Source organism: Mastigoproctus giganteus, chromosome 10, assembly GCF_048544385.1.
Source record: "Mastigoproctus giganteus isolate SK-2022 chromosome 10, ASM4854438v1, whole genome shotgun sequence".
NCBI lineage: Eukaryota > Metazoa > Arthropoda > Arachnida > Uropygi > Thelyphonidae > Mastigoproctus > Mastigoproctus giganteus.
In genome coordinates this window covers 152,395,216-152,410,399 of record NC_143584.1, presented here as the reverse complement: position 1 = coordinate 152,410,399, position 15,184 = coordinate 152,395,216, and the positions used below count along the sequence as shown (strand labels likewise).

The window sequence follows — 15,184 nt, the reverse complement described above, 5'->3', positions numbered from 1 at the left end:
GCACTGAATAAAAAGTAACTCCTTGTTTAATTCCAAAATATTAATAGAACGTAGGAAAAATTGAGCATATGTAAGCTCTCATTTATCTAGTACTTATTTTAAAATAAAATTTTAAGAATAAAACACTTAAAAATAAAAGTATTATAATAAGTTATTCAATATATGCTTAGTTTTAAAAATATTTTTATAAATCTAAAGAATCTTTTTAAAACAGAATTTGAGAGCCAGATTTGATTTTGCCACTTTCCCATTCTTGAGATTGAACTTCTGCAGTCAACTGCAAAATATACATGAACCAGATCACAAATAAAAATCAACAGTAATTCTTCAGATGAAATTGATACTATTGTATGATGATGTAATAAAGACAGCAGCATATGGAATTGAAGTACCGATGCATTTGTAAATTTAGTATTATATCAGCAGTTCATTAGTGACTACTGTATTTAGCATGTCATGCTATGCCAGCTGAATATTAGCACTAAAAAGATGGCAGGAAGACTTATTAAAATAAGAATTCCACTTATGTGATCAGCTGCACAGAATGTAGAATATACTAACATTAGTGAAACAACTGTCAACCAAATAACATCGACCAAAAACTTGTTATCCACCAGCAAAGTATAAATCCAACTAACACACTGTTATTGCAAAAGTATTTTATATTGCTTGATTTTAATGGGATTTTTTTGTGTCTACTTACCTTTTTTATGTACTAATTTCCACTCTGCATCAATAAACAATGCTGAACAGCTGCATTCTTGTTTCATCAATTATTTTTATCAGTTGGTTAATGTTATCAATTAAGTATATCCCAAAGTGATCACAATAAGCTGTGTCAATTGTATATTCATTTGGCTGTACTGTACCTATCTGCAACCTTTAGAGGGTATAAAAGGGTTGATCCCTTGTAAGGTAAGAGAGACTGTTAAATACAAAGAAATATTTATCGGAAAATTTTGAGAATATACATGTGAAAATACTCCCTATACTTCAACTTCATTTTTCCACATATTTATCTTGGTGATTGAGGTATTTGTTCCACCTTTTAATCAAATTGTGCCATTGCTAAAGAAATCATCTTTCTCCATTGCTTACTGAACATCATCACCAATATACATGTGAAAATACTCCCTATACTTCATTTTTCCACATATTTATCATGAGGTATTTGTTCCACCTTTTAATCAAATTGTGTGCCATTGCTAAAGAAATCATCTTTCTCCACTGCTTACTGAACATCATCACCAAATCACTGCCCTGAAAGGTGGTATTTAAATATTGAAAAAAGAAAAATCAAATGGAATGAACTCAGATATGTACAATGGGTGTATCAGTCTATTCTGTCCAAAATTTTCCAGTAGTTCCTGCAACTGATAATGCTGTTGCCATGAGGTCTGGTATTATCATGAAGAAGAAACCCTTAGTCCTGGTAATAACTTTCAGTAACCTTCATAGCGACATAAAATATGTATATTAGCTTTGTTGTTCCATGAAGTTGACAAGCCACTCTGTGAATATTCCAAAATTCGTCACCATAACTTTTCTTACTAAAGCTGACACTGAACTTTTTCACTGATGGCAAGCTGGCATGTTTCCACTGTACTGTTAAAGCCCTTTTTATTTTTGGTGTTGAAGTAGTGTACACATGCTTTAAACCAGTAATGATGTTATGCAAAAAATCATTTCCTTCTTCCACTGTCTCAGCAGAAGAGTAAAACAAGCTTGCACATTCTGCTTTCATTTTTGGTTAATGCTCTAGGAATCCATCAGGCACACACCTTATCTCACCATTATATGAGAATATAATGGATGGTGTTATTGCACAATCAATTCCACTTGACATATCAAGTTCATGAGCTGTCCTGCTAGTATCACTTTCTCTTGCTGATGTACTTGGTCTTCCACTGTATTTCTTATCAATTATATATTGATACACCATTTTTCACACATGTCAATGTGATATCACTGATCGGTAAAAGTGCTGGGTTTGGGTTTTACTTCATTTTTTCAGGCATTGGAATAATATAATAGTATGCTTTCTTTTCTTTTGTCTGGGGACATTTGTTCCCTATATTTGACAAGGTTTGGGCTTGTGCTCACTTTAGAAATGACATGAGTTGACTCAAAGTTACAATTTTTTTTTTTTTTTTTTTTTTTTTTTTTTTTTGAATAGCATTACCAGGAGAGGCAAATTACTATTCTGTTATACACTCCAAGACAGTTTCTGTTCTTACTGGTTTGTTGTCGGATGGTGGGTGACCTTGGTTAGCAACTTCATGCCAAATGGCAAATGATACATTGAGTCTAAACAAGCAGCCAAATGGTGTATGGAAGAAAAACTTAAAATGATTAAATACATAATGAAAGTTACAAGCTACAAGCAACCCAGTAAAAATTGCAAGATCTGCACACATATCTCCTCTTTATTTTCATTAATTTGTATGGCAACAAAATGCTTTGGTTTACTTCATACTTTTCAGGAATACAGTAAACCCCCCGCTATTTGCAGGGGTTACGTTCCTGAGAAATGCTGCAAATACCGAAAACATGATTACTGAATTATGGCTCCCATAGTAATAAAGGGGTTCTGTTCCAAAGTATGAAATATATAAGAAAAACTAGTCTAAAATTTTGTCTATGTATGTATTATATGTACCTTCATAATATGACTATGTACATAGACAATACATAGTGAAATGCAAGCATAAGGATTCGAAATGAAAATAAGAAACAATTTAATATTAAATGTAATATTTATTAGAAATTTCAAACAAACCTTTCAATCCAGCACCTTTGCTATAGCTAAAAAAACTTATCCCGCCAGTGCTATCACCAGTTTCGCTAAAGTGTTGATAAAGGTGTTTTGCCTTTTCACGAATGATGAGTGATCTTAACGGAATTTTATTTTGAGTTCGGTCTTCTATCCACAGATTCAAAGCTTGTTCCATTTTTTCTAATTTAACATCACGAGTTACAGAGCAAATTTTTGGAGCAATTAGTGTGTTTTCACGGACACTGCGGTGGATTTTTTCTTCCGATTTCTTGATTGATCATACCGTTGACATTGATTTTATAATGTTTTGCAACTGACAAGACACTTTCGCCATTAGAAATTTTGTCTAATAACTGAATTTTATTTGCTAATGTCATCACCTTCTTTGATCTTTTCACAATTCCCTTGTTATTTGTAGCTATATTTTTGTAGGGGTTAGAAAAGAACTTGTCCACAATAAAGTCACTTTCTTCTGTTAACACACTCGAAAAAGTCTGTTTACACTAACACACTGCAAAACGGTAGATTTTTCACTTTTGTAAGCATATCAGTTTATAAATTTATTCAATTTATAAGCATATAAGTTAAAAGCAAACGACAAAATCTTCCATGACAAGCGCATAGCACATACTGAACAAGGATTAGCGAGAAACATCAACGCTCACGATTTTGTCACCCCTCTTCCCCCACCCACTGAGCACTGTTTTGACCGGGAAAGATGATTTTATTCACACCCATGTTTTTTTTATGGCAGAAAATGTTCACGGCGATTTAAAATTCACATTTTTTTTAGGTTTCATTTTATATTAAATTAGTGACCACAAATGCTGGGGGTTTACTGTACTTCCTCAGTGTAAATTAGTGTATTGGTCAAAGTGTGGATTTAATAGTGCTTTGAAAGATGTTAAGGAAATTACTACTGATCTAAAAGTTGAGCCTGTATTTGCTCAGGATTTCATATATTCTCGTCTGTGAGGGTTCTGACAAACTTTATCATAATCCTGAAGTCAAGTTTAAAATAATTTTATAGTTATATTTTGGATGTCACAATTCAGCCATTGGAATGATTGCTTTGCATTTTTGTACAATTTCAAGCAGCTACAGAATAATAGTAACTACCGTATTTCCCCATGTATAAGACGCCCCTTTTTTCGAAAAATTTGGGGTCTAAAAACGGGGTGCGTCTTATACAGTGGTAGTAGATTTTTTTTTACTCGCATTTCCTGCTTTTTCGCGCTTGTTGTCTTTACACTCATTGTTCACACTTGTTACCGGTATATTAGGTTACGTTTTGCCACGTTCTGCCCAGAAATAGCTCAGAAAAGATTTTCGTACAGTGCTGAATTCAAGTTAAAAGTGATCCAGTTTGCAAAAGTGAATGGAAATCGTGCTGCTGAACATAAGTTTGGTCCTCCTCCAACTGAGAAAACAATCTGAGACTGGCTACGGGAAGAAGAAACCCTACTGAAAATGCCACGGCAGAAGAAGGCCATTAGAGGCAAATCAGCAAAATGGCCTGATTTAGAGAGGGAATTGAAGATATGGATTGAGGAGCAAAGGGCAATTGGAATTCCTGTGTCCACAAAGATGGTTCAGCATGAGGCAAGAAGAATTGCTGATGAAAAATAAGTTACTGATTTCAAAGGAGGACACAATTGGTGCTTCAGGTTCATGAAACGGAATGGACTAAGCATGCGTACATGCACCAGACTTGCCCAAAAGATTCCTGAAAGCTATGAACAGAAGGTCTTTGAATTTCATCGTTTTGTCATTCAATGTCGGAAGCCACATTAGTTTGAGTTGGGACAGATTGCAAATATGGACAAAGTCCCCCTTCAATTTGATGTCCCAAGTAACAGAACTGTTGATAAGGAGGGGGTTGTTATGGGAGTTTAATGGCGCATAAGAAGGGGGTGAAAACTGTAACTGTGAAGACAAGTGGACATGAAAAGAGCCATTATACAGTTGTTCTAGCTTGTGCCGACGGAACCAAGCTGCCTCCTATGCTGATTTTCAAACGCAAAACAATGCCAAAAGAAGACATTCCTCGAGGAGTGGTTGTCCACGTTCATCACAAGGGTTGGATGGATCAGGATGGGATGAAGATCTGGTTTGAGAAAGTTTGGAGCAAGAGACCAGGTGGGCTCTTACGCAAACCTGCCCTATTGGTGCTTGATCAGTTCAGGGCACACATAACAAAAAATATAAAGAAGATTGCTGCAGAGCAAAAAACAAAACTTGCCGTCATACCTGGAGGCTTGACATCCTAGTCCAACCACTTGATGTCAGCATTAACAAACCCTTCAAAGCTGCCATGAGAGACGTATGGAACCAATACATGAAGTCTTCTGGGGACAATTTGACACCAGCAGGAAGAGTGAAGAAACCAACTATAGGAGAAGTTTGTACCTAGGTGAAAAGATCCTGGGATAATATCAAGATTGAGATCATTGTCAAGTCATTTAAGAAGTGTGGCATTTCAAATGCCATAGATGGAAATGAGGACGAGGCAATATATGAAGACAGTGATTCGTCATCAGACACAGATGAGGACAACAGCTAATGGATGGGAGTTTTGACAGTGATGAGTTGTATGAATTTTATGATGAATAAAACTTGAGTTCAATAACTTTATGTAATACATTTTTTTTTTCAAATTTCGGGTCCCAAAATTAAGGTGCGTCTTATACATGGGGAAATACGGTATATGGTAACTACAGCTCATAAAAAGCAAGATTTTATTAACTAAAACTTGTTGCCAAAATGCCAAAAATGTTTTTTAAATAAAGTTTAATTAAAAGAGAGTAATTTTACTTTGGAAATCATCAGATACAGGATTTGTTACTAAAAATAAAATAAATGCATTGTTTTTAAAAGTGGCCACTACAGTATTGACCACTACAAAAGCTGCACAGGTACAGAGCAAATTTTTTCCTCCCCAACTTATGATATCTTTAATATAAATGCAAGCAGTATTATATACTCATATTCTTTATCTATGATTTGGTTTAGTATAGAAGGGGGAAAAAAAAGTTTTTTTCTCTTTTCTCCCAGTCAATAGTAAAAAAGCCAAGATTTACTCAGCATTGTCACTATGTAACAACAGAGGGTAGTACACAACAGAAAGAAATAATCTTGACAATGAAGCAGATACGAAGAAACACAGAAAGTCCAAAAAGAACTAGTTTTCACTCCAAGAGTGCACCTCCTATTTCTAGTGTATGGAAGAATCCTTTTTTCCCATCGTCATTTTCACTTCCACCAGAAAATGCAGGTAGGATTTCTTGTTATTTGTACATATACATCAGTGTTACAAAGGAGTATGAATAAAATCTAATGTGTTTTCTTTTAGAGTAATTATGTGTGGCATATTGGAATCTTGAATATATAATTCAATAAAATAATAAAAAACCTATTAAAGATAAATACTTTCTCATATATTTCACTTGGCCTCACTGAGCCAAGAAATCAGAGCATAGTGTCATTGCTTCTCATTAAAAGTGAATTGAAAGTGATCAGGCTGTTACCAGAGTCTGATCACACTCAGGTGGATGTAGAATCAGCACGGTGTGAATTGTCTGGTAATAATGTAAAGTTGATAGTTACGGCATGCTTCATGCCTCATTATGAGTAGCTTTTTATTTAGCCATTATTGAGTGGAATTTGTGTTCAGGTGTTATAGCAGGATATTTTTTTTTTTTGGGAACCATCTGGCCATATTTCAGCATGTCAGAGAAATTATAAGAAGTACAAATCTCCTTTACTTGATCCTCACTGAGGAACCAAGTATTATCAAAGATTTGACAGTACAGGAACCACTAGCAGGTAGCAACTACAATGTGTGAGGAAATTTTAGTTGCCAAAAGCAAAGAAGAGGATTTCAATTTTAAGTGTGTGAACCTGTAGGTTGAGGACCTTAGGATCTGTTAACAAGGGGGCTAATTTTAAGTTGCTAGATACAGATGTAATTGTAGAAAATGTTTAAACAAATTATCCTGGAAGCTACAAATATATTTGTTCACATTGTATACAAATATATTTGATAAAGCATTACAAAAGGAAGAAGAAAAACATATGACAAGAATTCTGACAGATCTTATACAGCTAAAGAAGAAAGCATGGGATAGTTATAGATTATCATGTGATACTGATAATCTGATGGGATCCTTCCACTTGTTCAGATTACAAACCTAAGGGGGCATAAATTCAAATTAAGAAAAGATGTACGGAAATTTGCCTTTAGCCAGCAGATGATTAATTGTTGGAACAAACTTCCATGGCGCCTCCGTAGCCAGGTGGGAAGGAGCAGCAGTGCGTAGCACACGCTTCTTGATTAGACTGGGGTTCGAGCCCGTCACCACCAAATACGGAGGATGTGGAAACGTCAGGGAATGAGCATCGCATATCCCGGAGCAAAATGGCCTTAGTTGCTAATGCTCCTAAAAACCAAAATAAAAACAACAACAACAACAACAAACTTCCATCTGTTGTTGTGGAAGTTGATAGGTTAAATAAATTTAAGGAGGAACTGGACGGGCATTTGCAGGGAATGGTATGTTTTTTTTTTCGGTTTTTTTTTTGGCTGATGCTGCATAAGGTCATACACTTCCTTTCTTCCATCACATGCCACTACTACTACTACTACTGGTACATATAAGAACTAGAAGCAGATAGGTAACAGTACTATGGATTAGATAATAAAAGTAAAAGCTGAGTATGAGAAATCACTGGTAAAAAGAGCTAAGATAGGGAATGAGGAGTTTTTCTCATATGTTAATGCAAAAAAAAAGGCAATAAATCATATAGGTCCCCTCCAGGTCTGAAATCATAGCCAGTCCAGCTGGAATTGCATTTGAGTTGAGTTGAAGAGATATTTTGCTTCCATTTTTACAATTTGAAAGCATTAAAGATACAGAGAGAGTCAAAAAGATACAGAGAAAGATAAAAATAAAGTCATTAAAGATACAGAGAGAGTCAAAAAGATACAGAGAAAGATAAAAATAAATCATTAAAGATACAGAGAGAGAGAGAGAGAGAGAGAGAGAGAGAGAGAGTCAAACAGCAATTAATATTAATGATCTCTGAGAAGCACCTATAAGAAACTTATCGGGGCTGAGAGAGAGAGTAAGACTCCTAGGTTCTTGTTATATGAAAGACTGCAACAAAGGAGTACAACCTGCATCATAGCCAGTGAGCTCTTTGTGTGTGCTAGGTGCAGAGAGTGTGAATAAATTAGGCAACAACTCAGTGTTCTGATGGGCTTCTATGAGAGTTTGAAGAGTAGGGTAGATGCCCTCAAAGCAATTAAAATGGAGGCCCATCAAGTCTCACCTACCCTACCCAGCAATCTTCAAGGCAGAATGCACTGATCCCACAGGAGCTAGTTGTTGTCAGTGACTCTATTGTCAGAGAAACAAGAAATATATTGTGCAAAAAAGGTGGAATATAACCAGGGTAAGTTTACCAGGGGCAGAAGTTGATGATGTTATAGAGCAGATATTATCTTTTAAGGGTGCAAAAGGTGATATTGTTGTACACATTAGCACTAATGACATTAAGAGTAGGAGATCTGAAGACCTACCTAACAAATACAAGGCAGTGTCGAAAAAAGAAAGTTGCAAGTTAGAGTTAAATTGGAAAGTGTCTGCAATTCTGCCCAGACACGATAGAAGGAAGTATATGTTGAGAGCTTTCTCAATCAATTTGGCCCTGGAGAGAATGTGCAAGGCTCATGGGGTAGAATTTTTCTCAGTGTGGTCTGTGCTTGTTAACAGCAGAGATTGTTTTTGCAGGGATGGGATTGAAGCCTGAAATCCCAGACACATTGCTCTCCAGGCTGGAGAGCAACGTGTCTGGGATTTCAGCCCTGCTGTAGGTCATCATGGAAGCAAGAATATATGAGCTATGTTAGGGTAACTAAGAGTAAGAACACGTGCATGTATACTTGCATGTACACTAATGCTAGGAGTATTGAAAATAAATTTGATGAATTTAAAATACTAATTAAGTCATCAAATGCAGGCATTGTAGACATGATCAGTCTCTGGCAATGATATCTATGCTTATGTTAACAGTAGATGGAAGGTTTTGAATCACATTAGCCCACTTGATGTTCATGGGTTAACTGTTAATGAACCTGCTCAGATTGCGGACAAATTGAATAGGTATTTTGCATCTACATTCACACATGAGGAATTCTTTAGGGTAGGAGATGCCAAAAGTTTATTAAACTATAATGAGGAACTAAATGACCTTGTGATAACTGAAAAGAAAGTGGAGGAGAAATTGTTGAGAATGGACATAAAAAAGGCACCTAGATGGAAGGAATCTATACAATTATATTAAGCGAGGCAGCAAAGGAGGTAAGTAAACCCACAGCCATATTTATGAGAGCATCCTTGGATTCAAGGGAGGTCCCTATGGGCTGGAGAAGTTTGAATATATCCCAATTCATAAAGGAGGATCAAAAGGCCACATGAGTAATTGCAGGCCTGTTAGGTTAATGTCTGTTCCAGGAAAAATAACGGAATCACTGGTTAAAAGAAGTAATGCAGGACCACTTTGTTGTGTGGAAGTTTGTCTTTAGACAGCGGGTAGTTGATTGCTGGAGCAGACTTACAGCTGTTGTTGTGGAAGTTGATAGCTTAAATAAATTTAGCTGAACTAGACAAACATTTGGAGTGACCAGATGGGTGAAATAGGAAGAGGTGTGTTTTTTTTTTTTTTTTTGGCTGATGCTGTATAAGCTTGTTTTCTTGCATCATATGCCTCAACCAACTAATGCCAATGCAAATTTGAAGAGGCATGCAATTATACTGCAATCACAACATGAATTTCAAGAGGTGGCCTTGTGTAACCAATCTGATAGGTTACTATGATGCAGTGACCAAGGAGCTGGATACAAAAAATAACTTTATCATATACTTGAATTTCAGGAAAGCCTTTGATTTTGTTGCACATAAAAGACTGCTGTACAAACTGGAGCAATGTGGCATTAAAGACAAGTCACTGTTATGGATAAAGGGATGGTTAAGTGGAAGAAGACACAGAGTGGTTATCAATGGGCAGTACTCTTCATGGATTAATGCTATTAGTGGAGTTCCCCAGGGTTCAGTGCTGGGTCCATTTTTGTTTTCAATATTTATCAATAATATTGATGAAGGGGCATCAGGCTTAATTTCTAAGTTTGCAGATGATACAAAGGTTGGCAGGGTGGTTAACGACAGTCTTCGGGGCAAGTGACATCAACAAGATCTGGGAAAATTGGGTTGGTGGGCTGAGAAATGACAGTTGAAATTTAACATTGACAAATGCAAGGTACTGCACATGGGTAGAAGTAACCCAAAAGTAACTTATCAACTGTGTCTTACTACACTGGTTTTGGTTTTTTTAGGAGCATTAGCAACTAAGGCCATATTGCTCCGGGATATGCAGTGGTGCTGACATTCCCTGACCTTTCCACATCCTCCGTATTTGGTAGTGACGGGCTCGAACCCCGGTCTGATCAGGAAGCATGTACTACACACTGCTGCTCCTTCCCACCTGGCTACGGAGGCGCCTTTTCTACACTGAGGGTAGTTGATAATGAAAAAAAACTGTGCAGTAATTGAGCAGTGCAGACATGCTGCCAGGATAGCTCATGGGGTTTTGTTAATGATATATAGAAAATTTGTCAGCAGGGATAAGGAGGTGATTAATCCCTTGTATAAGGCCATGGTTAGGCCACATCTTGAGTACTGTATGCAGGTCTAGAGGCCTTAATTTAAGAAGGATGTAGATCTGCAGGATGGAACAGCTGCAGAGAAGGGCAACCAGATTGGTGAAGGGAACAAAAGGGTGCTGTTACCTAGAAAGGCTTCAGTTCTGCAAATTGCAGCATCTTCAGATCAGGCACCTGTGGGGAAATCTGATTGAGTAAGCTGAATGTTAATGACATTCTTCCACTTGCTGAGACTACTCCCATGAGGGGACATAAATTCAAGTTGAGGAAGGATGGTTGTGGGATAGATGTGCTGAAGTTTGCCTTCATTCAGCCAGGGTGTGGTTGATTGTTGGAACAGACTTCCATCTGTTGTTGTGGAAGTGAATAGGTTGAAAAAATTCAAGGGCGAACTAGATAAATAGACAAATTCTTGGAGGGTGCAGATAGGTGAAGTTGGTTTTTTTTTTTTTTTTTTTTGTGATGCTATATAAGCTTGCTTTCTTGCATCATTTGCCATTACTGCTACTACTACTATTACTAAATAGGAAGTACGGTGAAAAATTATAACTCAGTATATTGTTAGGCAAGATTAAGTCTCCTCCGAGAACACAATTTGATGAGAAAATTCAAAGTGAAGTCGCTGTTAAGCCCCAGTTCGAATTTCTATATCAAGTAACACTTTTCAGAGTCTGGCCCCAGGACTGAACCTTTCAGTGGGGAACATTTTGGTTCCACAAGAGGTAGTTTTACTTGGGGATTGAATTATATAGGAAATCGGAAATATTGAAATAAGTTTAAAAACCGCCAAGAGTCATATACCACTGGGAAATTCATGTTTAAACAGCTATAAAGGTTGTAAAAAGTCGAAAGATATGAAATTTGTTTAAATAATTTGCATATTAAAATATTAATGATTAATATTAAATTAATATTAATTAAAGTATTAATTATTAATATTTTTAATTTGTTTCTATATTATTGTCAGAAGTATTGTAAACAAATTAAACAGATTTGAGCTTTTTGATTAGGTCAGTCAATTTTGATATAATAAGATTAACAGAGACTTGATGCCATCCAGAGATAGGGATGAAGAATTTAATTATGGTGAATGTAGTGTGTTCAGGAGGGATAGGGAGAGTTGAGGACTCGTGCTTATCAGAAGCTCTCTGAAAATGTTGAGACCATATCCAGAGCCAGATGAAGTTCGAATGGACATTGAGGCTGTGTTGTGCAAGATGACATTCAGCAGAGGGAAGATAGTTGGATGTTACAGATGAAAATGATTCTGAGGAGTATGACAAAAATCTTTATAGGCAACTTGAATGGTAGGCAAGTGTGACTGCCTCATTATGCAGACTTCAATCTACCTCTTATAGATTGGAAATCGTAGATGGGCAATATGCCATGGAAAGCAGATTTCTTGACAATCTACAGTGGCGGACAAAAAAACTGCATCACTTGTGAATTTTGCAAATAATGTGTTTTGTGCTGCATTGTGGGTTGCAGAAATGTTCAAAATACATTTGTTAGGTGGGATATACAGTATATCTCTGTGAATGAAATCCCATAAAAAGACTCCACCTGATATACCTAATTGCCATAAATATCTTCCAAAAGGGTAAAATGCATAATTAATAGTAATATATGAGAAATCATGCAAATGGCAATCATGACAACCAAACATACATTTTATTGCATTTACATGTACAAACTGAAATGACAAGTTAACATAATAGTATTATGTACTGTAAATCAGCAAAATAAGTCCTCAATATTTTGTTGTTCCTCCTTGAGCTGCAATTACAGCCTTGCAATGATCTGGCATACAGTTAATCAACTTCTTGATATATGGTTGCCCAATTGCGCGGTACCACACCCTTACAGTGCTCTCCTGCAGCTGAATCTTACTTGTTGGCTTCTTCTGAGCAATTTTAGATGACATTATGTACCAGCAATTTTCAGTAGGGTTCAAATCTGCACTGTTGCAGGGCTAGTCCAACACTGTAATGCCAGCATTTCTGAGGTATAATTCCACTTTAAAGGAGAAAAACAAGGGAAAGCATTAGTGTAAGTATATTTTAAGCCTTGCGAGACAAGAAGACAAACTCGTCATTGAATCTAAATAGCATAAAACTTACCAATTTTTCTGTGTGGCCAGGTGCTGAGTCCTGTTGAAAAATGCAGTTTTGGACGTCTGTGTGGTGATCCCTAATAACAGGTTTCAGGCACTCCTCCAAGATAGCAGTGTAGATGTCTGCATTCACCGTTCCATTAATAAACTTAATTAGTCCCACCCCTTTGCTGTTATGCATCCCCAGACCATCTCACCAGCTGGAAACTTTACAGTCAGTATTATACAGTCAGGATGGTATGCCTTTGATTTTTGTCTTCTGACATATCGCTTCCAATCTGAGCCATGCAGGTCGAATTTCGATTCGTCAGAAAAGATGACAGTGTCCCATTGCTCTTTTGTCCATGAAAAATGCATTTTAGCCAAAGCAAGTTGCTTCTTCCTCATTTGTTGGGTCAATGAAGGCTTCTTCTTGGGCTGATAGGCATGCAGACCACATTCCGAAAGCAGTCTTTGGATAGTTAGTGCACTTGTTTCAACACCAGAGGCCATCTCAAAGTCCAGTTTTAGACCAGAAGCACTTTTGTAATTACAAAGACATAGCCGTTTCAAATATCAATCTTAGGAAGGCGTAGTCACTCTCTTATGGCCTGATCCAAGTCTTCTCTTCACATCACAGGTTTCACGCTTTAATTTCAGCCCCCGGGATACTGTTGACTGGTGGCAGCCTATTTTATCAGCGATAGTACGCATAGAAATCCCTTCCTGGGACAGAGCAACAGCTACACTTTTTTCCCTTGGTGTCAACTGAACATATGGAGCCATGCTTACACCTCCGCAAAACAGGATACTAATGAGCGTGTATACCCTTCCAATGCTGTATTTATTGAAATGGCTGATGCAATAGAAGCGTTATCTGATACAATATCTTTGCTTTGCAACAAACAAAATGACTATAATCAAGCAATATCTTATACATTTCACTATCAGTGTTACTTTTTTTAAGGTGATGCAGTTTTTTGTCCACCACTGTAGATTACTGTTATTTATTCCACCATTTCAAAGAAAGTACAAGAGGCTGTATTATCCCCAACTTAGTTCTCATCAAACCGATGCAAACTATATACAAAATTTAACAGTGCAGGAACCAATAGCAAGGAGGGCTTCAATTTCAAAAGTGGATTGAGGATTCCTTGTGCTCTATTAATGTAGAAACAATTGTCGGATACAAGTTCATTATAGGAAGTATACAAGGGATTTATTGTGGAAGCTACCAATGCACTTGTTCTGGTGCAAAATTTTTTCAAAAGAAAGATGCCCAAGTGGATGACCGACGAGATTAAGGGTTTGATTGAGCCAAAAAAACGCATAGAGATTATCACAGACTATTGTGAGATACTGATTTATATACAGGTATTATAAGCATATATGTAACAGAACCACTGATTATGCGATAGGCCAAAGCTGAGTACAAGAAACCATTAGCAAAGAGAGCTAAAATGGAGACAGAGTTCTTTTCATATGTGAATTCACTCTATTTGATTTGCTCTTGTCCTTTCATACAAAAAGAAAGAGAGAGAGTGAATCAGATAGATATCTTACTTGATGAAACTGGAAAAATAATAAAGTCCAACAGAAGTGGCAGACAAGTTCAACAAGTACTTTGCAATGATCTTTACATTTGAAAGGTCATTAAAACTACAAGGAATCAGTGACAGGAAATTAGATTGCTGTAAATTAATTGAGTGATATACAGGCACTACAAATGCCCGACTTACATAAATTCGATTTTATGTAAGTTTTTGCCGGCCAGTGAAAACTGAAAAAAAAAAAATATGTTTCCACATATTTTCCATCCTGTGGGAATAAATGGATGTACTGTGAAAATATCATAATTAAACCCAATAGCACAGTCTTTTTTTTTTTTTAGTAATTCATTCCAAGACCTCAGAAGTTGAAATTTTCGCTATATAACTAAGCTATTTAAATCTGTAAGTGGTCATTTTTATAATGAAAATTATACTAGTTTTATATAAATTTATGTCAAATAAGCAGAACACAAAAATCGCTTTTAACTAAAGCTGCATAAACAAAGCACACGGCCAACATGTTTATAAATGCTACTATTGGCTAAGAGGAAGGGCTACGCAGTTCAGCCAGAGAATATAATACAATACACTACACTTTCATCATTATCGTATGTTCGGTTATAAGAATCAATTTTGAACGACTTTGTGATATTTTTCTAGAGAACATTTCTGGAGATCATGACCATAAAACAATAAAAACCAATTTGCACTTTCCTGTTTATTGGGCTTTTCTGTTAGTGAAACCTATTATAAGCAGGTAGTAAACTCGATCTTATTGCATTTGCGATAATACCGATAACTGGAATTGTGTATACGTTATTATGGTGAAATGTGCTTCCCCTTCACTGAAATCTTCAATCATATAAAAAACAAATAAATTTTCAGAATCTTCTCTTCATTCCTATTTGCTTATTACAATGGTGAACGGAAAGGGACCAATGGAAAGTGCAGGTGCTGACAGTGCTAGGAAACGAAAACCAATTGATTTAGAAATGAAGATGAAAATGATTAAGAAGCAGGACAAAGTTTGTTATTGATTGCACGGA

At 36.4% G+C, this 15,184-nt stretch overlaps 1 protein-coding gene across 2 annotated transcripts in view; it reads left to right on the top strand.

The window, feature by feature from the left end:
• The window catches only part of LOC150079387 (mitogen-activated protein kinase kinase kinase 20-like), a 269,330-nt gene that overhangs the window by 240,474 nt on the left and 13,672 nt on the right, over positions 1-15,184 (top strand). Inside the window, exon 19 of one of the 2 annotated variants that reach the window (XM_090382216.1) lies at positions 5,831-6,050. The exons of the other annotated variant lie outside the window; for it this stretch is intronic. Coding sequence (XP_090238342.1) covers positions 5,831-6,050 — 220 coding nt within the window. The remainder of the gene's footprint in view (positions 1-5,830; positions 6,051-15,184) is intronic. 2 annotated transcript variants of the gene reach the window in all.